We start from the raw sequence: 27,244 nt of genomic DNA on the forward strand, positions 1-27,244 counted from the left end.
GTGTAGAGGGCCAACCAGGGGGAAACTGGTCCAAATTTGAGCTAGTGTTGTGTAATGTGTATTGCGAGGAAAGGTTACAGAGCCAGGGCTTTTCTCTTTGGACTGAAGAAAGATGAGAGGTGACTTAATAGAGGTCTATAGATTATGAGAGGCGCAGATGAGGAGGGCAATCAGCACCTTTTCCCCAGGAAGGGGGTAGCAAACATCAGAGGATATTTAAAAAAAATTAAATTTAGACATTCAGCCATTTCGGACCAGAGTCCATGCTGCTCAATTTACACCCAATTAACCTACACCCCCTGATGAGTTTCTACAAAGTGAAGGGACCGAAGTTCAGGGGGTGTTTTTTTTAGACAAAGAGTAGTGGGGGCCTGGAATGCCTTGCCAGGGATGGAGGTGGAGGCTGGATCATAATTAGCTAACCAATAAATTGGCTGTTCAACGAACCGGTTCAAGAAGCCGTTTTTGGCGTTCGCACTGGACCACTGTTAACCGGTTATCTGCATCCTTTTGCATCCTGGGGAGAAGGGTGCCAATCCTCCACTAATTTGTCCCAGAATAACCTTTTCACACTGGGCTAACCAGCACACAGGCGTCAGATCTCCCCGGCAATAATACACCCTCCCTAGGCTGTCCCTCCCCAGGGTGATCTGATGGGAAAAAGAAAAATAGACCTCTACTGTGCTGTAATCTATGAATGTCTGTGGGGAAAGAGGGGAGGGAAGGGAATTCCATATCCTTATCCCAAACCCCCTGTGACCTACAACCCTCACTCCTCCCTTCCTATTTTCCTCTCTCCTTCCTTCCCTCCTTCCCCTCCTTCCTTCTGTCCTCGTGGTTAATTTTTGGCTTGTACTTCCAGCCCCTCCCAGATCACCAGTGATGTCTGGCCCATCCTGGCACCCCCCGAAGATCAGCAGTGTCCCAGAGAGCGCCACCCCCCCTGCTGGCTTTCGGCAGCAGAAGCTCGCCCCCCCGGCCCCCCTCCGGCACAAGGACCAGTCGCTGGAGCAGAACGGGGGCGGGAGGCCTCGGTACCCAGCCTCGCCCCCAGGTACGGAGCAGCGGTGGTTGTGGGGGGGGGGGTCACTGGGATTGTTAGGGTGGGCACGGGGGATGTGGTGGGAGGGGGGGTCACCGGGACCACGGTGGGGAGGGGTGAGTCACCTGGTATGGTATGAAGGATGTCTCCAGGACAAGTTGGGGTTCTACCATCATGTTCTGGGACAGTTGTTCACTGCCTCTCTTTCTCTCCCCCCCCCAACTCCACTTTTTGCGTCACCACAGGTGGGGTTGGATTTGTCCCCGGGAGAATCCCTTCCCAGTCGCAGTGCCCCACTCCCCCATAAACATTGCTCAGCGGGACATCTCTGTGCTCCTTGGGTGCCTCTTTCCCCCCCACCCAGGGCCAGGGAGCCCACTCTCAGCTGCTGCCCAGGATCAGGCCTCGTCTCATCTTTGCACAACTCCCTCCCTCTGAGCTGGCGGTCGAAGGTCAAGCTCGTGGCCTGGAAAAACCTTGTAAGCAAATGTTCTCCCATTTGGCAGTCCCGGGGGGGGGGGGGGGGGGGGGGGTCGTCCAGCCAGAGACTCAGCCTCTTGGTGTCTGGTTCAGTCGGTAGAGAGTGGGGCAATTCTCCGGGCAGCCTCTGCATCACAGTGTGGTACAGTTGTTGCAGAGACAAAGATCAATCCACAGGACCATAATAGAGTGGCAGAAAGGATCACTGGAGTATCTTCTCTTCCCCCCCCCCCCCTCCCCCCCCGGGACTTTCTTTCAGCTGCTCCCGTCAGGGAAGAGATACAAGAGGATCAGAGCCAGCTCCACCAGACTGGAACGGCTTCTTCCCACGGGCAATGAGAACGCTGGACGACCAAAGGAACCATTCACACTGACTCTCCGAGACTCTTCTGTTCCCGAAACAATATTTATTTATTTACAGGGCCCTCCATAATATTTGGGACCAAGACACTTTTTCCTTTATTTGCCCCTGTGCTCCACAATTTTAAATTGGTAATCAAACAATTCGCGTGTGATGGAAGTGCACATTCCCGATTTTGTTCAGTTATTTGTGTACATTTAGGTTTGACTGTGTAGAAATTACAGCATTTGATATACCAAGTCTCCTCATTTTGGGGCACCGTGATATTCGGGGCATAGCAATGGTGTGTATATTAAAGTTGTCATGTTTACTACCTTGACTGCAATGACTGCTTGGACTCTGTGATTCACCAGGTGCTGAGTATCTTCTCTGGTGATGCTCTGCCAGGCCTCTACTGCAGCCAATGTACAGGACCATAAGATCACTGGAGACTCCCTCTCTCTCTCCTCACCCCCCGCCCCCCACCCCCCCCCCACCCCCCCCATCGACATGATCTACCAGGATCCTTGTCTGAAGAGGGTGCGCTAAATCACTGAGGACCCCTTTCACCCCCACACATGGCATCTTTCAGCTGCTCCCGTCCAGGAAGGGATCCAGGAGGATCAAAGCCAACACCACCAGGCTGAGAAACAGCTTCTTCCCGCGGGCAGCGAGAACACTGAATGAGCTAAGGAACAGCTCACACTGACCGTCCAAGACTCTCGTATTCATTAAACAATATTTATTTGTATAGATGAATACCTCTCCTGTATATGTATTGTTTGTCTGGGAGTGTGTCTGCGTGTTTTGCACCGAGGACCGGAGAACACGGTTTCGTTGGGTTGTACCTGTACAATCGAATGATAATAAACTTGTCATCTCTCTTCCTCCTCCGCGACGCAGGGCCAGTTTCCACCAGCTGCTCTGAAGATCCCCAGCAGTTACAATCATCACTGCTCATGTCCGGTGACCACCGCTATCCTCCGGGACCCGGGGTCAGGGAGGAGGGCATGCCAATGCCTTGGAGCCAAGCCCAGCCACAGGTGGCCCACGAGATCCAGGTGAGGCTTCGACCCGGCTTTCCATCCAACCCGGTGCCCGGAGGAGCTCGGAGCTGCGCGTTTTCCCCCCCTCTGCCAAGTGGCAAAATCCCAAATTGGGGCACAGGTGAAATATTGATGAGAGGAGTTTCCATCAAGCCGCCATGACAGTGAGTGTTCACTGACAATGTCCCGCAGTGCTGGTGGGAAGGGAATTCCTGGATCTGGGGAGAGCAGGACAGGGAGGTGTCCGGGAGGGTGGGGGTTGCCCTCTGCCCATGATCTTTTTCCCTCTGGGCAGGAGGTGCGAGTTACTGCTGTGTGTTCTGGAGTCGGTGCCCATTGGAGTGGCTGGGAGATGGTGTGTGTGTGAAACCAGTTCAAAGGGTCCCAAGGGTAATGTGTCTGAACGCAGCTGATTGAACAGTAGTATTTTATTTACACATGTTGGGGACTCACAACAGAAGGAAAAGACACATGTAGGGGACTCACAACAGAGGGAAACACGCTCACAGACACACGCTCACACAGTCAGAAACAGACACAGCCACACATGCAAACACGCAAGATTAAACATTGTCATCAATGCAAGGGGGAGGTTGATTGGTGGAAGGAGAGGGAGGGTTTTGGGGAGGTAGGGAAAGTGAGGGGGAGGGAGGGTTTAGCGGAAGGTTGGTTAGGGGGTTTAGCGGGAGGGAGGGGTGGGGGACGGTGGGTTTAGTGGGAGGTGGGGGAGGGAGGGTTTAGTGGGAGGTTGGTTAGGGGGTTTAGCGGGAGGGAGGGGTGGGGGGAAGGGTTTAGTGGGAGGTGGGGGAGGGACGGTTTAGTGGGAGGTGGGGGAGGGACGGTTTAGTGGGAGGTGGGGGAGGGACGGTTTAGTGGGAGGTGGGGGGAGGGAGGGTTTAGTGGGAGGTGGGGGGAGGGAGGGTTTAGTGGGAGGTGGGGGGAAGCTGATCGAGTGGCTGATTTGTCCTAGGAAGTGGGGAGGATCCTGTCACCCCCTTGACAGAGAAGTCAGGGCTAAACCTCTCGCTGGGACCCTCACCCCACAGCCTTGCTTCTGGCTGAGTCTTTGAACTGTTCTCTCCTACATCATCTCGGGGTTGGGGGTGGGGGGGGAATGTTGGTGTGTCGGATCCTGCTGTGCCTCTTGTTCAGACAGAGGGTTTGTTGGGGAGGGCCCCTGTTCAGACGCGAGGACAGTCCCACCCACGCGGACAGCCAGGAGACTCCCCTCTCCTCCACGTTATGCAGCCATGCCTCTCATTCACCTGCAGCCGCGGCCCCAGGAGAAAGTGCTGGCCCGTCCCTCTAGCATCGATGCTGAGATCGACTCTCTGACCAGCATGCTGGCGGACATGCAGAACAACTCTCCCTTCCAGCCCAGGCCCCGTCAGGTGAGAGGGGAATCACCAGGGTGGGAGTAGGTTGGCATCATTTTGGGGTTGGGAGGGAGGACACTGGAGAGGGATCTGAGTTAGCCTGCAGTCGAGCTAACGTGGGTTCGCAGGGTAGGGCCAGTGGGGTCATGTTGATGAGAGTCCGAGGGTCAGTGTGATCATGTTGGCATGAGTTGGAGGGTCAGTTGGGTTGCATTGGCATGTCGAGGGGTCAGTGGGATTGGGTTGGCACAAGTCAGGGGTTGCAGTGAGGGCTGTGTGAACACAGGGTCAGATGTGTGCACTTGGGTTGGGAGGGTCAATAAGGTTAGGGTGGGTCGGGTCAGGCCACGGGGTCAAACTGGTGTGAGCTTGGTGGGGTCGGCTCCTGGGATCAGGGTGGCATATGGGTTCAGGGGTCAGGTTGCAGGGTCAAGCAGGTGTACCCTCAGCTGGCAGAGTTTCTAGGGTAAGAAGTCGGGTCATGGGATCAAGCTGGTGTGGGGTTCGGCCCCTGAGATCGGGGTAGTGTGTGTGTGGAGTCAGTGGTCAGTTTGCAGGGTCAAGCTGGTGTGCCCTCAACTGAGAGAGTCCCTGGGGTCAGGGGTGGTGGGGCGGGGGTGTCATGTTGCAGTGTGAAGCTGGTTTGCCCTCAGCCGGTAGGGTCTCTGGGGTCAGGGGGGTGTCCCAGTTCGGACTGGGGCACCGGGCCGGATACCGGGTTCGGGAGCTTATGGATTGGTAACTGTGATCCTATTTGTTCCCAGAACTACGACAGCAGTCTCACTCCTGGCCTGGCCTCCTACCATCCTCAGCCTCTCCCACCCACGGCCACTGCTGCCCCCAAGCAAGCACTCCCCTACAAGCCACTGGCCCAGCCCTCTGTCACCATGACGTCCAAGGCTTCCGGGCAACCTGAGGCCTACTCCAGTTCGCGGCCCGTTGCCTACGGCCACGCCTTGCCCCCACAGGCTGGAGCCTACATGTCCGCCTCCGTCCCCAGGCCTTACCCCCAGCCAGTCGCTGCCTCCTACACCACGGCCTCGACCTCCACCGGGCCCCCCTTCAACGTGCAGGTCAAGGTGGCCCAGCCTGTGCCCAACTACACCCAGCCCGGCCGTCAAGCCGAGCAAGCCTATGGCCCTTCAGCCCCTCGCCAGGCTTACACGCACCAGGCCAGGCACCCTGAGCCCTCGTATGCTTCGGCGCCCCAGCCCCCCGAGCCTGCCCCAGCCTCTCCCAACTGGTACCCAGCCACCCACTTCCCCAGGGATCCCGGCAGCCTGCCGGATGCTCACTATGGGCTGGAGGGGGCATACGGCCCTCGGAGGCCCGAGCTCGCATTCTATGGGGCTGGTCCCAGGTCACCGGGCCAGTACCAGCAGTTTGGCGGCAAGAAGGGGGGCTACGGTGAAGATCTCCCCTCGCCTTCTCCTGGCACCGGACACCGGACTCAGGTAAGGACGGGGGCTCCCTTTGCATGTCGTTCAGAGGGACTTTACGGGATAGGGTCCCTTCAGGAGCTATTCCTGAGTTTGACATTTCCCCACCCCCACCCCAGGCAGTGGATTTGCCAGGATCCTGAGAGTTAATCAGCTGGATACGCAGAGATTGCAGAGGAAGTTTAAGATTTCAGATTTATTGTCAGAGTGCATACATGACATCAAGTACAACCCTGAAATTTCTTTATCCTGCAGGCAAGGCAGAATTACCACTATTGGGAGTGCAAAAAAAAACTGTACACAACGTACACGTAAACAAATAAAGAAATGTAAACAAACTGACTGCAAGACAGAGAAAAATAATCAATAAAGTGCATAAGTAAGAGTCCTTAAATGAGTCCATGATTGAGTTTGTTGTGAGGAGTCTGATGGTGGAGGGGGAGCAGCTGTTCCTGAACCTGGTGGTGCAAGTCCTGTGGCCCCGATTCCTCTTTCCTGATGGCAGCAGCGAGAACAGAGCGTGTACTGGGTGGTGGGGGTCTTTGATGATCGCTGCTGCTCTCCGATGGCAGCATCCCCCGTAGATGTTCTCGATGCGGAGCATTTTGCCTGCAATATCCTGGGCTGTGTCCACTACCTTTTGCAGGGTTTTGTGGTCAGAGGTATTGGTGACGCCCATACCAGACTCTGATGCAGCTGGTCAACACACTTTCCATCACTTCTGTAGAAGTTTGCCTGAGGTTTCCAATGTCATGATGAACTTCGGCAAACTCCTGAGGAAGTCCGAGGCACTGACGTGCTTTCTTCATGATGCCATTGGTGCGATGGGTCCAGGAAAGATCCTCCAAGATAATGACTCCCACGAACTTTGCTCTCCCTCTCCACCCATAATCCCCCAGTGATCAGTGGATCGTTCACTTCCAGAAAGGAAGAGTCGAGAGGGGCCAGGGGTATTGGATGAGAGTGGGAGGGAGTGTGGGCACTTGGTCAGGGATCTGTCACCTTCCTCCTCTCTGCAGACATACGGGGGCTCTGGAAGTAGTCAGCCACAAGCCAGCCGTCCGGAGGAGGAGCTCGATCGAATCACCAAAAAACTGGTCCATGACATGAACAACCCACCCTCCGAGGAGTATTTCGGTGAGTGATCTCGAGAGGGGGGAAAAATGTCTGGTCAGACACAGGGTGAAGCTCCCTCCACACCGTCCCATCACACACTCCCGGGTCAGACATAGAGTGAAGCTCCCTCCACCCCGTCCCATCACACACTCCTGGGGTCAGACACAGGGTGAAGCTCCCTCCACACCGTCCCATCACACACTCCCGGGTCAGACATAGAGTGAAGCTCCCTCCACCCCGTCCCATCACACACTCCTGGGGTCAGACACAGGGTAAAGCTCCCTCTGCACTGTCCCATCACACACTCCCGGGGTCAGACAGAGTGAATCTTCCTCCGTGCTGTTCTATCACGTGCTCCCGGGGCAGGGACAGCTTTTCCCTGGACTGAAGTGTCTCTCTGTTGGCAGGACGCTGTGCTCGATGTGGGGAGAACGTTGTCGGGGATGGGACGGGCTGTGTAGCCATGGATCAGGTGTTTCACGTCGAGTGCTTCACCTGTATGACCTGCCGCTGCCGTCTGCGGGGGAGACCCTTCTACGCCATCGACAAGAAGTCATACTGCGAGTCATGTTACATTGTATGTAACCCGCTCTCCTGTCTGTCTACCGCTCTGGGGATAGGATCCTGCCCCGAAGCGTTGATTGACCATTTCACTCCTCGGATGCTGCCTGACATGTTGGGGTCCTCCATCTCCTTGTTCACTCAGTGTTTCGACCTCTGCAATTCTCATGTTCCTCTCCTTCCCCGGACTGCGATTCCCTCGCATGCTCATGACCTGCGGAAGCGTCCCTGCCCCTGACAGCAGCTCACAGAGGCAGGTTTTCATCCCCGACGCGCCCCCCCACCCCCCTCCCCAACCCCTTCTCAAGATGAGTCCAAGACATGTTTTGTGGATTGCTCCACAAAGCTCACAAACAGGCAAGCGCAGCTGGGACCCATAAGGTACCCATGGCTACTCCTTTGGATTTGAGAGTGAGGACAAGTTCTGCCAGGCGGAGGAGAGTGACTGGTCAGGTGTCCGGTCCAGAAAGATGCAAAGTCCTTTAAGACCTTCTGTGTGGGGGACCACACAGAAGATGACCTCATCATGAAGATGAGGTGGTCCTGTTCAGGAAATCTAATGTCATTGAGGAGACGGAGGGCATGTGAGGTTTGTGGATGTAGGTGGGGACGGATTGGACCAGGGGAGAAAAGATAGGGTCTAGTTTGGTGCCTTGGCCCAGTGCTGCCACCTGGGGGCCACTCCTGTTACTGCTGCTGCTCTTGTGGGCAAGGTTTGGAAACACGAAAGTCTGCAGACACCGTGGTTAAAATAAAAACACAAGGCTGGAGAAACTCAACGGGTCAAAGTGTACAGTGGCTCCCCCCTTATCCGGAGTTTCTGTTACCTGGTGTCCGAAAATATTAAATGGAAAATTCCAGAAATAATCCATAAGTTTTAAATTGCGTGCCGTTCTGAGAAGCATTCTTCCCAGAACATGAATCGTCCCTTTGACCTGCGTATCCACAAGGTATATACTACCCGGCCGTTAGTCACTCAGTAACTGTCTGGGTTATCAGATCGACATATATATGGGGTTAGGTGATATCCGCGGCTTCAGGCATCTGATGGGGGGTTGGGGCTCTTGGAACGTATGCCCTGTGAATAAGGGGCGACTACTGTACTTTACTGAGCAAAGATAAAGATTCAACGTTTCGGGCTTGAGCCCTTCGTTGAGGTACGAGCAAAATGTCAGCAGTGGGGGAAGGGGCAGGGGGAGGAAGAGCACGGTCCCACAGGCAGGAGGCAATAGGTGGATATGGGGAGGTAGGGCTCTGAATGGAGAGCTGGAGGAAAGGATGCCGAGGGATAGGGAAGGGGGGGAGAATGGGGAGTGGGTCAGCAGGGACTGGAGAAGTTGATGTTGGAGAGGGCCCAGAAGGAAAGTCAAGTGTTCTTCCAATTTGTAGCTTCTGATCCTCATGGACATCAATTCTTGCAATTTGCGAACAGAAAAACTCCACAAGGTTTTAAACTAAGCAATGGGGGTAAAACTGGAAAGTCTGCAGACACCGGGGGTTGAAGTAAAAACACAAAACGCTGGAGAAACTCAGCAGGTCAAACAGTGTCCTTAAAGATACATCATCAAAGTTTCAGGCCTGAGTCCTTCACCGAGGTGGGAGAGGTAGTACTGGACCACTGAGACCTCTTAGTTCCTGTGATCTGTCGTCGTGTTCCACAATGGTACAAAACTGTTCTGACGCTATGGAGATCGGAAGTAGGAACAGGTGTTGGCCATTTGGCCCATCGAGCCTGCTCCACCATTCATTTTGATCATGGTAGGCAGGACCCTGGATCGGGGGAACCTAGCGGGAATTTTGGTGAAATCCCTCTCAGCTGGCTGTGGGATTCTCTGTGGTGCTGAGGGGGTAGGTTGTGGACCTGGGTGGTGGATCTTGCTGTGACATGCACATGTTCCATGCAGAGTACGGGGTCATGGAGGGGGAGGGATCCTGTGTTTTGGTGTCGCTTTAGGGGAAGGAGAGGGGTGTTCATGGAGCTGTGGCCCTCCCACCGATGGCAGAGAGTACCGGTGTGGGCAATGCTGATGATCTCTCCCTGTTTCCCCCACTGCCCCTCTACAGAACACACTGGAGCAGTGCTCCGTCTGCTCCAAGCCCATCATGGATCGCATCCTACGGGCAATGGGCAGGGCCTATCATCCGCAGTGCTTCACCTGCGTTGTCTGCCATCGCTGCCTGGATGGGATCCCCTTCACTGTGGATGCTACCAGCCAGATCCACTGCATTGAGGATTTCCACATGTGAGTACACTCAATACAGGACTAAGGGCACTCTCCGATGCTGCTGTCACTCCCCCGGGGCAGGGGCAGGGCAGGAACAGAATGAAGCTCCCTCTGCAGGCTCCCGTCACACACTCCAGGGCAGACAGACACAGTCGTTTCCTCTGTGCTGTCATGCCACGTGCATGACAGGTTAGACAGGTAGAAGTTCCATTTACACTATCTCATCACCCTCCCAGGGTCAGAAACAGTGAAGCTCCCTCTACACCATCCCATCACATACTCCCAGGGTCAGACACAGGGTGAATCTCCCTCTGCACCGTCCCATCACACACTCCTGGAGTCAGACACAGGGTGAAGCTCCCTCCACACCTTCCCATCACACTCCCAGTGTTATACTCACTGAAGCTCCCTCTACCCTCACGTCACACAGTCCCATGGCAGGATGCTGCTGTGACTGGAGATCTGTTAAGATCTACTATAAATGTTCATAGTACGTTGCACAGGAGGCCATTTTGGCCCATCACTGATGTGCCTGTTTGAGTGAGTACTGAATTTTCAAGATTCTGAATATTATCATGCAACAGAAAATGTAATATTACACAAACTTTCATCTACTGTAAGGTAAACAAAGCTTTGCCATCAGCAGAAATTGCCCATCGCCCCCTTACAGTCAGAGAAAGAGAAGCAAAAGAGAGTCTTCCCCCCCGCAACCTAGAGTCACCGAGTGTCCATGGTTTTTGCCTCCAGCACTCCCAGGCAATGACACAGAGTCCAGTCCAAACCATCGACAACACGAGCTCCAGATCTGAACCTCCGACTCCATCAGGAACCCTCCAGCGCCCTCGGCACCCTGTCTCATCCCGGTTCAAATACCAGGTCCCCCTTCAACTCGTCGCCTGCAGCCCACAGCCTGCATGGATTCCTCACCTCGTGTCACCAACAGCCCAGCGCCTGCGTGTTCTTCAGCGTCAGAGTCCTTCCCTGATCCACCACTGTGGTCACCGTCCCCTGGGACATACCCTCTGCTTCTCCCTCTCAGACGGGGTGGATGGGGGAGGAGGTGGTCTCCTGTTTTCTGGTGCCCTGTGCCAGTCATCCGCTTCCCGGGAGTCTGCAAACCCTCATGACTTTTGCTGCTCACTGGTGCTGCCACCTTGGGCCCAAATCCTGTGGTGTCGGGATTTTAGAATAAAGCCTGTATTGGAGCCGACAGCAGTTGGACTGGGCAGTTGGACCCTGCAGGGGAGCGCAGTGGCACCACTGCCATTTTATTTCCCAGCTTCTACCCGCCCCCCTGCTGTCGGAGCTGGAGTGGATTGGAATGGAGTGTTCTGGCATTCCCAGGCTGAAGGCTCCTGTGCTTTTTGTCCGGGCAGGAAGTTTGCTCCTCGATGTTCGGTCTGTGCCAAACCCATCATGCCCGAGGCAGGCCAGGAGGAGACGGTGCGCATCGTGGCGCTGGACCGCAGTTTCCACCTCAACTGTTACAAGTGTGAGGTGAGGCGTGCTGGGACAGGGAGGGGGGGAGGGTTGCACTGGAGGGAAGTTGGGGGGGGGGTCTGTTACCCTCTGGATAGGGGTGGCATCCAGACCTGTTAGAACCAATGAATAATAGACTGTAAAACATAGAATCAAAATAGGCTATTCAGCCCATTGAGTCTGTCCTGCTATTTAATCATGAGTTACAGGGAAAGATTAAACCAGTTAGGACTTTATTCCCTGGAGCATAGAAGAATGAGGGGAGATTTGATCGAGGTATTTAAAATTATGAGGGGAATAGACAGAGTAAATGGTGATCAGCTTTTTCCACTGCGGGTGGGTGAGATACAAACCAGAGGACATGGGTTATGGGTGAAAGGGGAAAAGTTTAGGGGGAATCTCTTCATTCAGAGAGCGGTGGGAGGGTGGAACAAGCTGAAGGGGTGAGTACGGGCTCAGTTTTAACATTGAAGATAAGTTTGGACAGATACATGGATGGGAAGGGTATGGAGGGTTTTGGACTGGGTGCAGGTCAGTGGGACCAGGAAGAAAATGGTTTGCCTCAGACTAGAAGGGTCGAAGGTGCCTGTTTCTGTGCTGTAATGTTCTATGAACTGATCCATTTCCCCACTGCCCGGCCTTCTCCCCATGTACGCTCTCCCCATGGTTGTGTGGGTTTCCTTTCACCTGTTGTAGGTCAGTTAGGTGACACGGGTTCATGGGCTGAAAGGGCCTATTTCTAAATTTAAAATAATGCTTGATGCCCTGGCTAATCAAGAATCTATCAATCTCTGCCTTAAATTCACCCAAAAACTTCCATGATTGCCTGTGGCAACAAATTGCACATATTTCCCACCCTCTGGCTGAAGAAATTCTTCCACATCTCTGATCTAAGCAGACGCCCTTTGATCCTGAAGTTATGCCCTCTTGACCCGGACTCTCCCACCATGGGGAAACAACCTTTCTACATCGACTCTGTCCACGCCTTTCAACATTCGAAATGTTTCAATGAGATTCTCCCCCCCCCCACCCCATTCTCTTAAATTCCAACGAATAGAGGCCAAGAGCCATCAAGCACTCCTCACGTGATAAAACATTCATTCCTGGAATCATCCCAGTGAACCTCTGCACCCTCTCCAATGTCAGCACATCCTTTCCTAAATGAAGAGCCCAGGGCTACACGGTTACTCCTACGCTGTAACAGCACGGTGGCCGGAGTTTGAATATCGTGCTGACTGTAAGGAGTTTGTACACTTTCCCCACATCTGTGTGGGTTTTTCCTGGGGCCTCCGGCATCCTCCCACACTTCAGAAATGTACCGGGGGTTGTAGATCAATTGGAGGTAATTGGGCAGTACGGGCTGTGGGCCAGAAGGGCCTGTTACTGGGCTGTACGTCTAAATAAATTGAAAACTGATCACAATACTCTAAAAGGTGAGGCCTCACCAGCACCCTCTAGTCCATCAGCAATTCCTCGTGTGGGGAACAGTGCAGATGTTCCCTGCAGGAATCCTTGGCAGCATGAACAAGAGCAAGGAGATGGAACTTCTCTGCAGCACCTGGGGGATTAAATCTCTGCTGACCTCTCTACAGAGAGAGTGGTGAGTGCAGGGAACAAGCCGTCGGGGTGGGGGGGGGGCGGGTGGATGGAGTCATGGAATTCTCCAAATGCCGCGATTGAAGTTAAAACAATGCTGAAACTTGGCAGGTCAAACAGTGTATTTATTTTCAATTTGACATACAGCACGGTAACAGGCCATTTCAGCCACGAGCCCCCTGCCATCCTACCTACACCCCCCAATACGTTTTTGAATGGTGGGAGGGAACCAGAGCCCCCCCCCCCCCGGAGAAAGAATTTGAACAGATATGTGAAAAGGATGGGTTTAGAACAGCCATTTTCAACGGAGGCAGTACACCCCTCTCGGGCCACAGACTGAATCCTGATTTTATTTAGTTGGTGGGGTAGAAGTACGGAAGAAACCAATTAAACAACTGCCTTCGCAGGGAAGGGGGGCCCATAAACTTTGAGCAGAGTCCCAAGGGAGCACAGCCACAAAAAGAAACGGTTGAGAATGGCAGGGTTAGTGGGCCAAATGCAGGTGGATGCCGTAGTGTGGCTGGTCAGCGAGGGCTGGTTGGGTCGATGGTGAGCCCCATTCAGTGAACGGTGAGCATCCTGTCATGTTCGCTGGCTGCCTTTCCAGGAAGGGGGGGATCCTTTCTCCTTCCTGGGCTCCTGTGGGGGTGGACCTGGGCGACAGAGACCGGAGTGCTCTGTATTTGGCAGTGGTGGCGGCCGTCAGAAGACACAGGGAAAGAGCAAATCGGAATCCAGCGACTAAGTGCTCTCTGCCCCATCTGGTAGCAGGCACCCAAAAGCATTGTCCCTGTGGGGCAGCCTCGGGTGGCTGAGAGAGAAGGCACCTCCCCACCTCCAACATTGGCTGTCTGTGTGGGTTTGCATGTTTGGGTTAATCGCTCACTGTGAATCATCCCCAGTTCAAAGGATCTGATGGGAATGTGGGATTGAATTGGATTGCCACGGACTCAATGGGCCGAGGGGCCTGTCCCTCCATAATTTATCTTCCTGTACTTTTCCCTCTGCTCCCAGAGGTGTTGCACTGGCCCTGCCAGATAAGCAGGGGTATCAGGTCCTGGATGACAGACCGGAGGGGGCATCACCTGATTCCAGATGTGACCCTGTGTGATGAGCGAGTCCCCCGTCTGCCCTCACCCCCACCGGGGGGAGGACTTCCATAGGTTGAGAAAACGTCTCCCACCTGTGGAATCTTGTAGTCTGCCTGGGTCGGCAAAAGAACGTCGAGCACCATCACACTGAGCACTGATGCACCTAGGGCTGCGTGCACAGCCCGCCTCTGTTCATGCTACTGAACCACGGCGGCATCGCCAGATCTACCTCCAACAGGGTCATCAAGTTTGCAGGTGACACGACAGTCGTCGGCCTCATCAGCAACAGCGATGAGTTGCCCTATGGAGACGAGATGGAAAATCTTGCGCGAGAGAAACAACCTGAGTCTCCACATGGACGAGACAAAGGAAATGATCGTGGACTTTAGGAGGACCAGGAACGACCACCCTCCACTACTCATCAACAACTCTGTAGTGGAGAGAATGGAGACACCAAGTTCCTTGGAGTTCACTGAACTAGTGAACACTCAACTTTTCCTCACTTCCTGAGAAGACTGAAGTGGGCAAGGCTATCGGCCGCCGTCACGTCAACCTTCTACAGAAGCTCTATTTAGAGAGTCCTGGTTGGCTGCATCACAGTGGGGGTCTGGTTGCCGCAGAGAAATAGATCGGAGGTCAATCCACAGGACCAGCAGAGAGGATCACTGGGGTCTCCCTCCACACCCCATCGACGTGATTCTACTGGGACCGTTGTCTGAAGAGGGCGAGCAAAATTGTTGTTGCCCCCTTCCACACCACACCAGCATCTTTCAGTTGCTCCTGTTGGGGAAGAGATCCAGGAGGATCAGAGCCAGCACCACCAGGTTGAGGAACAGCTTCTTCCCATGGGCAGTGAGGACGCTGAACAACCACAGGAACAGCTCCCACTAACCCTCTGAGACTCTCATTCAAGAAACATTTTATTTATTTATTTGTATAAATGAATACTTGTCCTGCACATGTATTGTTTGTCTGGTTGTGTGTCTGCGTGTTTTTCACCGAGGACCGGAGAAGTGTTTCATCGGGTTGTACTTGTACAATCGGATGGCAATAAACTGACTGCTGTGGTGATGGATGGTGAAGTGTGTGAGGTCATTGTAGCCTGTCCTAACTCCTGTAATCTTCTTCTACTCTCCGCCCCCCCCCCAGGACTGTGGATTCGTCCTGTCATCGGAGGGAGAGGGCTGTGGCTGTTACCCGTTGGACGGACACATCCTGTGCAAGAGCTGTAGTGCCCGGAGAATCCAGCACCTCTCATCCAAGGTCACCACGGACTGTTGAGCCCATCATGGAGAGTGAACCCTCCCAGTCCCATACCTACACCCCCCTCCCCCTCACCGAGGTCAGTCCAAGATGGTGGGGCTCCCATCACTGGCTGTGGCGTTGAGAGACTTCATGAGCGCAGCAGTCGGACGAGGGAAAATTTGGGAGGTGGGGGAGCGGTGGTGGGGGGGTTGGTGACTCCTTGTGAGAATATGATGTCTGCTTCAAATTAACCGAATAAAAGCAATGCAAATGGCTCCTGACTGTCCACTTCATCTGTCTGAGGTCAGGCCGTGAATTCTGGGGGATTGATCGATCCCTCCCCATACTGCCAGGGCAGAGAGTGTTCAGGGCAGCCCCGGGAGATCCGTTCCTCCGTCTTGGGCCAACACAGGAAATGGCTGTCGAGCACTGTGATCGAGCAAGCTGCCACTCCCATAGGCTGCGATAATAGCGACTGAATCAACCATTCGCCATCAGCGAATTGCAGGGGTCCAATCTGGGCCTGCAGATCCGAGGTGGCCAATCGGCAGCCAACTCCACTTGAGCCCGGTGGTGATGCGGCCAGCTGCCTATAAAAGGAAGAACTGTGTCGACTACACTCCCATTGTGTGGGAGTCTATAACCTCAAGCTATAACCGTGGCAACGCTGCTACAGGGATGACCCCGATTGGTCCAAACAGCACTTTGGACCTGACGGTAGATGAAGAACCTATAATCAACACGGTATCGTTGAAGTTACACACTCAGTGTTAACAGCAACATGGTCTGACTCAAAATGGCAGATGTCATTCTCCTTCCTCGAGTCGTATAGTCCGTTCATGTACAAGGTGTCCTTATGTCAAATGTTTGTAACCCGGGGCTGCCTGTGTACCGTAAATAATTGTGTAATAATCAATAGTGTGTAAGAATTGACCCCCCCACCCCCCCGTTGCACGTTTTCCATATGACCTATGTAAAGGTCGACTCCCCTATTTTTGGCCCTCGCTACCTGCTCATCTGAGCTCCTGACCGCCCCAACCAGTTGCTCATCCAAACCCCTGACCATGGGCCCTCACCCCGTTTGCCTGCCCATCAGAGCTCCCGATATCCCGACGATGGATCCTCGCCCTGGCCTCCCACCCATCTACGGTCAGGGCGTTTGGAACTCAGATGTATCACCCGGTCCCGACCATCCGACCTCCTGACACCTTGAATGAACAAAGGTAAAAAGTAATGGCCCCCCCCCAATTTGACCCAAAAAATAAGTTCCCAGAATTCAACAATTACATATATACACAGAGTACACTTTTGGATTCTTTTCTGGATTTTAGCCCCTCAAATATATAAATGTAAAATTCAACCCCAGCAAATTTGACCCAAAAAATTGGTCCCAAAAACCCGGCTATTACAGGAATATAGATGGTACATTTGCACCTCGATCCTGGGTCGGGGTTCCATTCCTGCCTCCCAGAACTGCCCTGGCCTCCTGTCATCCATTTTTAGAATTCCCACCCAAGCACTGAAATCCTTCGTGGGTCGGCAGAGGGACTCTCGACAATCCTATGCATTACTGCCTCTGGCCACCAGCGCCCCCAGGTCCGGTATTCCAGCTGGCCCCTTCTGCTCAACCATAATCGGAAAATAACGGGACTGCCCAAGCAGGTCGGGTCGCAACTGTGGAGAGAGGGACCCTTCGTCAGAACAGAGAAACAAGTGGCAGCTGTGCCCCGACTTACGATGGGGCTGCATTCTGGCAAGCCCATCGTAAGTTGGGTAAAACCCCGCAAGTTGAGAAAGAACACCACACCTACCGTTTTTGAATGTTGAAATCCTTTATTCCACATTGAGAAAACCATTAACGTACACAGCTGAAAGCACATTGTCCCTGAGGAATGTTCGAAGCATTAATTGCTGGATGGTGAGGACATTAAATCGACAGGGTCATCAATTTCAGGGTAGCAAGCCGGGGGGAGGGAGTAGCGAGATGGAGGAATAAGGATTCGGGGGAGGGGGAGTGGGAAGCAAGCTAGGGGGAGAGGAGAGTTCCAGGAGTGAGGACAGTTCCCTGGAGCAGGGTCCATTTGGTCTGGGTGGAGGGAGGGAGGGGGTTATTGGGTGGGACCAGGGTCCATTTGGTCTGGGTGAAGGGAGGAGGAGGGAGAGAGGGGGAGTATTGGGTGGGACCAGGTCCATTTGGTCTGGGTAAAGGGAGGAGGTTATTGGGTGGGACCAGGGTCCATTTGGTCTGAGTGGAGGGGAGAGGGAGGTGGGTATTGGGTGGGACCAGGGTCCATTTGGTCTGGGGTGAAGAGAAGAGGGGGGGGTATTGGGTGGGACCAGAATCCATTTGGTGGGTGGGGGGAGGGAGGGAGGGGGATATTGGGTGGGGGGAGGGAGGGAGGGGGATATTGGGTGGAACCAGGAACCATTTGGTCTGGGTGAAGGGAGGAGGAGGAGGAGGGAGTGGGTATTGGGTGGAAAGATTCCTGTTCCTCACTGGCCCCTCTAATGAATGTTTGTGCGCTGTGAAATTGGTGTCTCACTAGATTGATTTCAGATTTATTGTCAGAGAACGTACATGACACCATATACAACCCCGAGATCCTGTTTCCTGTGGGCCAGGCAGAATTACAAAAAACATGTAAATAAATAAAGAATCATAAACAAACTGTAAATAGAGAGGACGAAAAGAAAATCAATGAAGTGCACGTCAGAGCCCTTAAACGAGTCCCTCATAGAGTTTGCCGTTGAGGAGTCTGGTGGTGGAGGGGGAGCAGCTGCTTCTGGACCTGGGCTGTGAGAGTCTTGTGGCCCCGAGACCTCTTTCCTGATGGCAGCAGCGAGAACAGGGCGTGTGCTGGGAGGTGGTACCAGACCGCGACACAGCCGGTCAGCACACTTTCCACCACACCTATAGAAATTTGTCAGCATTTCTAACCCTAGGGTTAGAACCATTGAACTATGGAACATGACAGTGCAGAAACAGGCCCTTCAGCCCTTCTAGTCTGTGCCAAACTATTATTTTTGCTAGTCCCGTGACCTGCATTCTGATTGTAGCCTTCCATACCCCTCCCATCCATGCACCTGTCTAAATTCTTCTTAAATGTTAAAATTGAGCCCACACCACCACTTCAGTTCATTCCACACTCCCACTGCTCTCTGTGCGAACATGATCCCCCTCCTTAACCTCTAGTTTGTATCTCACCCGCCCTCAGTGGAAGAAGCCGACTTACATTTACTCTGTCTGTCCCCCTCATAATTTTAAATACCTCTATCAAATCTCCCTTCATTCTTCGACACTCCAGGGAATAAAGTCTGAACCTGTTTAACCTTTTCCTGTAACTCACTTCTGGCAGCATCCCAGTAAATCTCTGCACTCTTTCTATCTTACTGATATCTTTCCTATAGTTCGATGACCAAAGCTGCACACAATGCTCCAAATTTGGCCTCACTACCATTACCACGACTTCCCAGCTCCTGTACACAATATGAAGGCCAATGTGCCAAAAGCTCTCAACCTTATCTTAGAATGTTAGAGAGCATTCCTGTTCCCGACCCCTGAGCCTGGGATTAAAGAAGGTTCCTGTTGCCAACCCCTGAGCCCGGGGTTAGAGAGAATTCCTGCTCACCTGTGCTCCTCCGAGTGTAAGCCATGAAGACCTGGATTGTGTGCTGCTTTCAGGGGAATCATTTATTGTCTGACCCTCCTCAAAGATCAAAATGATAGGGGAGTCGCGTGATGGAGTAGTGGCCGGTCGGGGAACTCCAGCCCTCTCCAGAAAAGTAAAAAAAACACAGTGAAAAAACAAAGGCACAAACACAAAAACCAAAATAAAGTGAAAATAAAGGTGTGGAGAAAATGGCAGCGAAAAAAGAAAAGCCAAAAGCAATGGGAAGAAGAGAAGAAGAAAGGACGTTGGAAGAAGAAGGTGAAGGCCTTACCTGCCCGAGGAGGCCCGCCGCGGAGAGAGAAGCCCGTTCCCTAAGGTCAGTTGAAGCCCCGAACTCGGGACTACAAAAATGGCTCATGGAGCCAAACAAAATTGCGCAACCGCTCATGAGCGAGGAGTCGCGCATGCACGATGCGCAAGACAAAAATAACACTGACAGGAGGGGGGACCAGCTGAGGAGTTGATCTCCACAGCTGAAATTGACAACCACAACAAAGCAGCAAGAGGAAAACAAAGAAAATAACGAGAACAACAAAGAAGAGAGTAAAAAGAAATCAAAGAAACAACAGATGACCAACCCAGAGGAAGAGGACCAACACCAAGACACTTCTAGTAAAAATAAGAAGACCAAAAATACCCAACAAAATAAAACAAACAAACCAACAAGAAAACCAGAAGAGACAGAGGTAAAGGACACAGATCCTGGAGTGGACTCAGAAGAAGAAGAGGAAGAACAGAGAGAAATGGAAGATGAAGGGAAGGGCAAGTACATGGATATATATTTTATTAAAGAATATATGGAATCAATAAAAGAATGGCAATCACAAGAATTCAGTGAAATAAAAAGAAGAGTAAAAAGTACAGAAGAAAAAATGAATAGATTAGAGATGGTCATGTCAGATATAGGAAAAAGAGTGGACAAAGTGGAAGAATGAGAAACAGCCGTAGAAATGGAAGTAGATGACTTAAAAAAGAAATTAGAAGAATCTGATAAAAAAGTTAAAGAGACACAAGAGCTGTTAGCTCAAAAGATAGATATAATGGAAAATTATAATAGAAGAAACAATATAAAGATAGTGGGCTTTAAGGAAGATGAAGAAGGCAAGAATATGAGAGAATTTATAAAAGAATGGATCCCCAGGGTCCTAGGAAGACCAGAATTACAGGAAGAAATGGAAATAGAAAGGGCACACAGAACATTAGCCCCAAAACCACAACCACAACAAAAACCAAGATCCATTCTAGTAAAATTCTTAAGATATACAACAAGAGAAAATATATTGGAGAAAGCAATGAGGAAAATAAGAGAAGACAAAAAACCACTGGAATACAAAGGTCAAAAAAATTTTTTCTATCCAGATATAACTTTTGAACTCCTGAAGAAGGAGTTTAATATAGCAAAAACGATCATATGGAAAAAAGGATATAAATTTATGCTAAAGTATCCAGCGGTACTTAAAATAGTTATTCCAGGGCAGCAAAACAGACTATTCTTGGATCCGGAGGAAGCAAGAAAATTTGCAGAACAACTACAAAACAGACAGAGAGAGGAAGATATGTAACGAGAACAAAAATGACCACAAACTATATGTATGTGTGTATGTATATATAAAAAAAATAGAATATAGGTAAGAACTAAGAAGGGGAAGAAAGGAAGTAAGGAGGGAATTAAGAGAGCGACCTTTGTTATATATGAAGATTAAAATCTTTTCTGGGGGGGGCTGGGTGGGGAAGAGTTACGGTCACTCCGAAATCAGTTGACGCTTGCGAGTGAATTCGCAAATCCAAATGGAGAGGGGAGATGTGGTTGCCCGAAAAGGGACAAAGGGCAACTCAGGAAGGGGAGGGGATAGTGGGGTTAAAGCAATTTTAGATAGGAGAATAAGGGAAATGTTTTATGTTTTAGAAATGTTGTCTTATAAAGTGTTCAAAAAAAGAAAGCAGAAATGGATAAGAAGGAAAGGTGATAATGAGGAAATGGAAAGGAAAGATAAACAAAGTATGAAATGGCTATGTTGAACTATATGACTTTAAATATTAATGGAATACATAGCCAAATCAAAAGGAAGAAACTGCTAAATTTACTGAAAAAAGAAAAAAAATGATATAGCATTCGTACAAGAAACACACCTAACTGAAGTGGAAAACAAGAAATTAAAGAGAGATTGGATAGGACATGTAACAGCAGTGTCATATAATTCAAAAGCTAGAGGAGTAGCTATATTAATCAATAAAAATGTAACAATCAAAATAGAAGAGGAAATAATAGATCTAGCAGGGAAATATGTAATGATAAAATGTCAGATATATTCAGAATTTTGGAATTTAATTAATGTATATTCACCTAACAAAGAAGATCAAAAATTTATGCAAGATATTTTTTTGAAGATAGCAGACACGCAAGGGAACATACTAATAGGAGGGGATTTCAACCAAATTTGGATTCAAACATGGATAAAACTGGGAAAAAAATTAACAGAAAGAACTAAGTAACCAAATTTATAATTAAATCGATGCAAGAAATGCAACTTTTGGATATATGGAGGAAACAACACCCAAAGGAAAAGGAATATTCATATTATTCGGGTAGACATAAAACATACTCAAGAATAGACCTATTTCTGTTATCAGCTCGCATGCAAGACAGAGTTAGGAAAACAGAAAAGCTAGACTATTATTGGACCACTCACCCCTGTTATTGACAATAGAATTAGAGGACATCCCACCAAGAATGTATAGATGGAGATTAAACTCCATGCTACTTAAAAGGCAGGATTTTAGAGAATTCATTGAACGACAAATTAAAAGGTACTTTGAAATAAATACGGAATCAGTGAAAGATAAGTTTATTCTATGGGACGCAATGAAAGTGTTCATCAGAGGGCAAATAATAAGTTATGTAACTAAGATGAAGAAGGACTACAATCAGGAAACAGAGCAGTTGGAAAGGGAAATAGCAAATATAGAAAAAGAATTAGCAATGAAGGAAGACACAACTAAAAGAAGAGAATTGACAGATAAAAAAATAAAATATGAAACACTACAAACATATAAGGTGGAGAAGAACATAATGAAGACAAAACAGAAATATTATGAACTAGGAGAAAAAACGCACAAAATTCTAGCGTGGCAGCTTAAGACAGAACAAACTAAGAGAATGGTATTGGCATTAAGGAAAAAAGACAAGCAAATCACATATAATCCAACGGAGATTAATGAAAACTTCAGAGAATTCTAAGAACAATTATATCAAACTGAAAACAAAGGGAAAGAAGACAAAATAGATGAATTTTTAACTAAAATTGAACTACCGAAATTACAAATAGAGGAACAAAATAAATTAACAGAACCATTTGAAATAGAAGAAGTACAAGAGATAATAAAAAAACTACCGAATAATAAAACACCAGGAGAGGATGGATTCCCAATAGAATTCTATAAAACATTTAAAGATTTATTAATTCTTCCCCTTCTGAAAGTAATCAACCAGATTGTTAAAACACAAAGCTTACCAGATTCATGCAAAACAGCAATAATTACAGTAATACCAAAGACAGGGAAAGATCCACTTGCACCAGCGTCATATAGACCAATATCTTTACTTAACAGAGATTATAAGATAATAGCTAAACTATTAGCAAACAGATTAGCCGACTATGTACCAAAAATAGTAAATCTAGACCAAACTGGATTTATTAAAAAAAGATGAACAACAGACAATATTTGTAAATTTATTAACTTAATTCATGCAGTAGAAGGAAATAAAGCTCCAACAGTAGCTGTTGCTTTAGATGCAGAGAAGGCCTTTGACAGAGTTAAATGAAATTATTTATTCAAAGTACTACAAAAATTCACCTTACCAGAGAAATATATTAATTGGATTAAAGCATTATATAAGGGGCCATTGGCGAAAGTGACAGTAAATGTATATATATCAAAGCAATTTAACTTAAGCAGATCAACACGGCAGGGATGCCCACTATCTCCCTTATTGTTCGCATTAGCCATAGAACCACTAGCAGAACTGATAAGAACAGAAAATAAAATAAAAGGGATAAAAATAAAAGACAAGGAATATAAAATCAGTTTATTTGCAGATGACGTTATAGTATACTTAGCAGAACCAGGAATTACATAGGAAATTGAAGGAATATGGAGAAGTGTCGGGGCACAAGATTAACGCAAATAAAAGTGAAGCAATGCCAATGAATAATGCGGATTTATCAAAATTTAAGAAAGAATCACCATTCAGATGGCAAACGCAAGCAATGCGATATCTAGGTATACAAATAAATAAAAACCTCGGCCATCTATATAAACTCAATTATTATCCACTAATGAAAAAATTACAAGACGACAGAGCATTGGAAAGACTTACCACTAACACTGATAGGAAGGATAAACTGTATTAAAATGAACATTTTCATAAGCATACAATACCTATTTCAGGCATTACCAATACGCTTAACAGAGAAATTCTTCAAGGAGTTAAAGAAAATAATAAGGAAATTTTTATGGAAAGGGGGGAAACCGAGGATAGCACTAGATAAATTAACAGAATGGTATAAACAAGGAGGCTTACAATTGCCAAACTTTAAAAATTATTATAGAGCCGCACAATTAAGATACCTATCAGATTTTTATCAAACAAGGGAAAAGCCAGATTGGACTAGATTAGAACTAGATAAAATAGGGGAGAAGATACCTGAACATATATTATATAAATGGGATGAAAAATTGATACAACGTAGGAATTCTCCAGTATTGCATCATCTGCTCAACATTTGGAAGAAGATTCATGTAGAAAGGAATAAAACAAATTACCAACTACCAAAACTAATACTGACGCAAAATCAGCTAATCCCTTTTACAATAGATAACCTTTCCTTTAGAGAATGGGAGAAAAAAGGGATCAAAAGAATAGAAAATTGTTTTTCGGGAAATAAATTATTATCCTTTGAACAAATGAAGGATAAATATAATATAACTCACGATACAGTGTTGGCATATTACCAACTGAAATCCTTCTTGAAGGACAAATTGGGAAGCAGTCTGAGGTTACCAGAGGAAGTAATTTTGAATATGTGATTACAGACACAATGATAATCAAAAATTTGTAACAAACATGTATATTAAACTACAAGAAAAGGAGAATGAGGAAACAAATGGTAAAACTAAACAAAAATGGGATCAAGATCTAAACTTAAAGATAAAGAATGAAACATGGGAGAAGTTATGCTCAGGAACTATGAGAAATACAATAAACACGAGGTTATGTATGATACAATATAACTGGATACACAGGCTATACATTACACCTCAAAAGTTAAATAAATGGGACTCAACAGTATCTGACAGATATTTTCACTGTAAAAAGGAAATGGGAACAACAATTCATGCAATCTGGACATGTGAGAAAGTGAAAATTTTTGGGAAGATCTAAACCAGATATTAAATAAAATCACAAAAAGCAATATACCAAAAAACCCAGAGATCTTCCTCCTAAGTAACATAAAAAACAAAGAATTTGGACTTGATTTGGATGGTGCACAAAAAAGATTTGTTATGATAGCCCTAGCTGTAGCAAAATAATGTATTATGTCAGCCTGGAAATTAGAAGATAACTTGAGAATACAACAATGGTATATAGAAATGAATAAATGTATTCCATTAGAAAAAATAACCTATAATTTAAGAAATAACATTACAATATTTGAACAAATATGGGAGCCATACATGAAACATAATAGAGAAAACCTACCAGGGACATCTACCACCTAAAATGACAGAAGGAGAAGAGAATGAAAAGAACTGACTCAGTGGAATTTCTTGTTTATTTTTATTGAGTGACAACGTTATTTGACGGGTTTAATGTATCTTATATTCTGAACTTTAAATAAATGGGAGGGGAGGTAGGGAGGGAGGGAGGGGAGAAAATGACACTGTATATATTTAAGAAGGAAAATGTAGGTATTTTGATCAATATGGTTTATAGTGTGAAAAATAAAAAAATTTTTAAAAAAGATCAAAATGATCTAGGATTGTGGATGAACAGTGCAATCTTCCCTAAGGGACACTGGGCTTCATTAGTTGGGGGATTGAGTTCAGGGAGTCGAGAGGTCATGTTGCAACTCTACAAATCTCTGGTAAGCATTGTGTTTAGTGCTGGTCACCTCATTACAGGAAGGATGTGGAAGGGGGCAGAGGAGATTCACCAGGATGTTGCCTGGATTGAAAAAAGTGTTACTGGTTAAGGTTAGCAGAGCTGGGACTTTTCTCTTTGGAGTGTAGAAAGATCAGAGGTCCACAAGGTTCTGAAGGGCATGGACTAATTCAAGAAGGCAAGAATATGAGAGAATTTATAAAAGAATGGATCCCCAGGGTCCTAGGAAGACCAGAATTACAGGAAGAAATGGAAATAGAAAGGGCACACAGAACATTAGCCCCAAAACCACAACCACAACAAAAACCAAGATCCATTCTAGTAAAATTCTTAAGATATACAACAAGAGAAAATATATTGGAGAAAGCAATGAGGAAAATAAGAGAAGACAAAAAACCACTGGAATACAAAGGTCAAAAAAATTTTTTCTATCCAGATATAACTTTTGAACTCCTGAAGAAGGAGTTTAATATAGCAAAAACGATCATATGGAAAAAAGGATATAAATTTATGCTAAAGTATCCAGCGGTACTTAAAATAGTTATTCCAGGGCAGCAAAACAGACTATTCTTGGATCCGGAGGAAGCAAGAAAATTTGCAGAACAACTACAAAACAGACAGAGAGAGGAAGATATGTAACGAGAACAAAAATGACCACAAACTATATGTATGTGTGTATGTATATATAAAAAAAATAGAATATAGGTAAGAACTAAGAAGGGGAAGAAAGGAAGTAAGGAGGGAATTAAGAGAGCGACCTTTGTTATATATGAAGATTAAAATCTTTTCTGGGGGGGGCTGGGTGGGGAAGAGTTACGGTCACTCCGAAATCAGTTGACGCTTGCGAGTGAATTCGCAAATCCAAATGGAGAGGGGAGATGTGGTTGCCCGAAAAGGGACAAAGGGCAACTCAGGAAGGGGAGGGGATAGTGGGGTTAAAGCAATTTTAGATAGGAGAATAAGGGAAATGTTTTATGTTTTAGAAATGTTGTCTTATAAAGTGTTCAAAAAAAGAAAGCAGAAATGGATAAGAAGGAAAGGTGATAATGAGGAAATGGAAAGGAAAGATAAACAAAGTATGAAATGGCTATGTTGAACTATATGACTTTAAATATTAATGGAATACATAGCCAAATCAAAAGGAAGAAACTGCTAAATTTACTGAAAAAAGAAAAAAAATGATATAGCATTCGTACAAGAAACACACCTAACTGAAGTGGAAAACAAGAAATTAAAGAGAGATTGGATAGGACATGTAACAGCAGTGTCATATAATTCAAAAGCTAGAGGAGTAGCTATATTAATCAATAAAAATGTAACAATCAAAATAGAAGAGGAAATAATAGATCTAGCAGGGAAATATGTAATGATAAAATGTCAGATATATTCAGAATTTTGGAATTTAATTAATGTATATTCACCTAACAAAGAAGATCAAAAATTTATGCAAGATATTTTTTTGAAGATAGCAGACACGCAAGGGAACATACTAATAGGAGGGGATTTCAACCAAATTTGGATTCAAACATGGATAAAACTGGGAAAAAAATTAACAGAAAGAACTAAGTAACCAAATTTATAATTAAATCGATGCAAGAAATGCAACTTTTGGATATATGGAGGAAACAACACCCAAAGGAAAAGGAATATTCATATTATTCGGGTAGACATAAAACATACTCAAGAATAGACCTATTTCTGTTATCAGCTCGCATGCAAGACAGAGTTAGGAAAACAGAAAAGCTAGACTATTATTGGACCACTCACCCCTGTTATTGACAATAGAATTAGAGGACATCCCACCAAGAATGTATAGATGGAGATTAAACTCCATGCTACTTAAAAGGCAGGATTTTAGAGAATTCATTGAACGACAAATTAAAAGGTACTTTGAAATAAATACGGAATCAGTGAAAGATAAGTTTATTCTATGGGACGCAATGAAAGTGTTCATCAGAGGGCAAATAATAAGTTATGTAACTAAGATGAAGAAGGACTACAATCAGGAAACAGAGCAGTTGGAAAGGGAAATAGCAAATATAGAAAAAGAATTAGCAATGAAGGAAGACACAACTAAAAGAAGAGAATTGACAGATAAAAAAATAAAATATGAAACACTACAAACATATAAGGTGGAGAAGAACATAATGAAGACAAAACAGAAATATTATGAACTAGGAGAAAAAACGCACAAAATTCTAGCGTGGCAGCTTAAGACAGAACAAACTAAGAGAATGGTATTGGCATTAAGGAAAAAAGACAAGCAAATCACATATAATCCAACGGAGATTAATGAAAACTTCAGAGAATTCTAAGAACAATTATATCAAACTGAAAACAAAGGGAAAGAAGACAAAATAGATGAATTTTTAAC

General features: G+C 47.4%; 1 protein-coding gene across 5 annotated transcripts in view; it reads left to right on the forward strand.

Annotated features, from left to right (window-relative positions):
• The window catches only part of trip6 (thyroid hormone receptor interactor 6), a 29,081-nt gene extending 13,771 nt beyond the window's left edge, over nucleotides 1-15,310 (forward strand). For 4 of the 5 annotated variants that reach the window (XM_069920024.1, XM_069920022.1, XM_069920023.1 and 1 more), the window contains 10 exons: nucleotides 863-1,054; nucleotides 2,766-2,923; nucleotides 4,180-4,299; nucleotides 5,049-5,738; nucleotides 6,743-6,860; nucleotides 7,247-7,416; nucleotides 9,465-9,643; nucleotides 11,002-11,122; nucleotides 12,538-12,704; nucleotides 14,941-15,310. In XM_069920024.1, coding sequence (XP_069776125.1) covers nucleotides 883-1,054; nucleotides 2,766-2,923; nucleotides 4,180-4,299; nucleotides 5,049-5,738; nucleotides 6,743-6,860; nucleotides 7,247-7,416; nucleotides 9,465-9,643; nucleotides 11,002-11,122; nucleotides 12,538-12,704; nucleotides 14,941-15,178 — 2,133 coding nt within the window. In that variant the 5' untranslated portion in view covers nucleotides 863-882 and the 3' untranslated portion in view covers nucleotides 15,179-15,310. The remainder of the gene's footprint in view (nucleotides 1-862; nucleotides 1,055-2,765; nucleotides 2,924-4,179; nucleotides 4,300-5,048; nucleotides 5,739-6,742; nucleotides 6,861-7,246; nucleotides 7,417-9,464; nucleotides 9,644-11,001; nucleotides 11,123-12,537; nucleotides 12,705-14,940) is intronic. The other variant, XM_069920025.1, reaches the window with a different exon arrangement.
• The last annotated feature ends 11,934 nt before the right edge of the window (nucleotides 15,311-27,244 follow it).

Source organism: Narcine bancroftii, chromosome 2, assembly GCF_036971445.1.
Source record: "Narcine bancroftii isolate sNarBan1 chromosome 2, sNarBan1.hap1, whole genome shotgun sequence".
NCBI lineage: Eukaryota > Metazoa > Chordata > Chondrichthyes > Torpediniformes > Narcinidae > Narcine > Narcine bancroftii.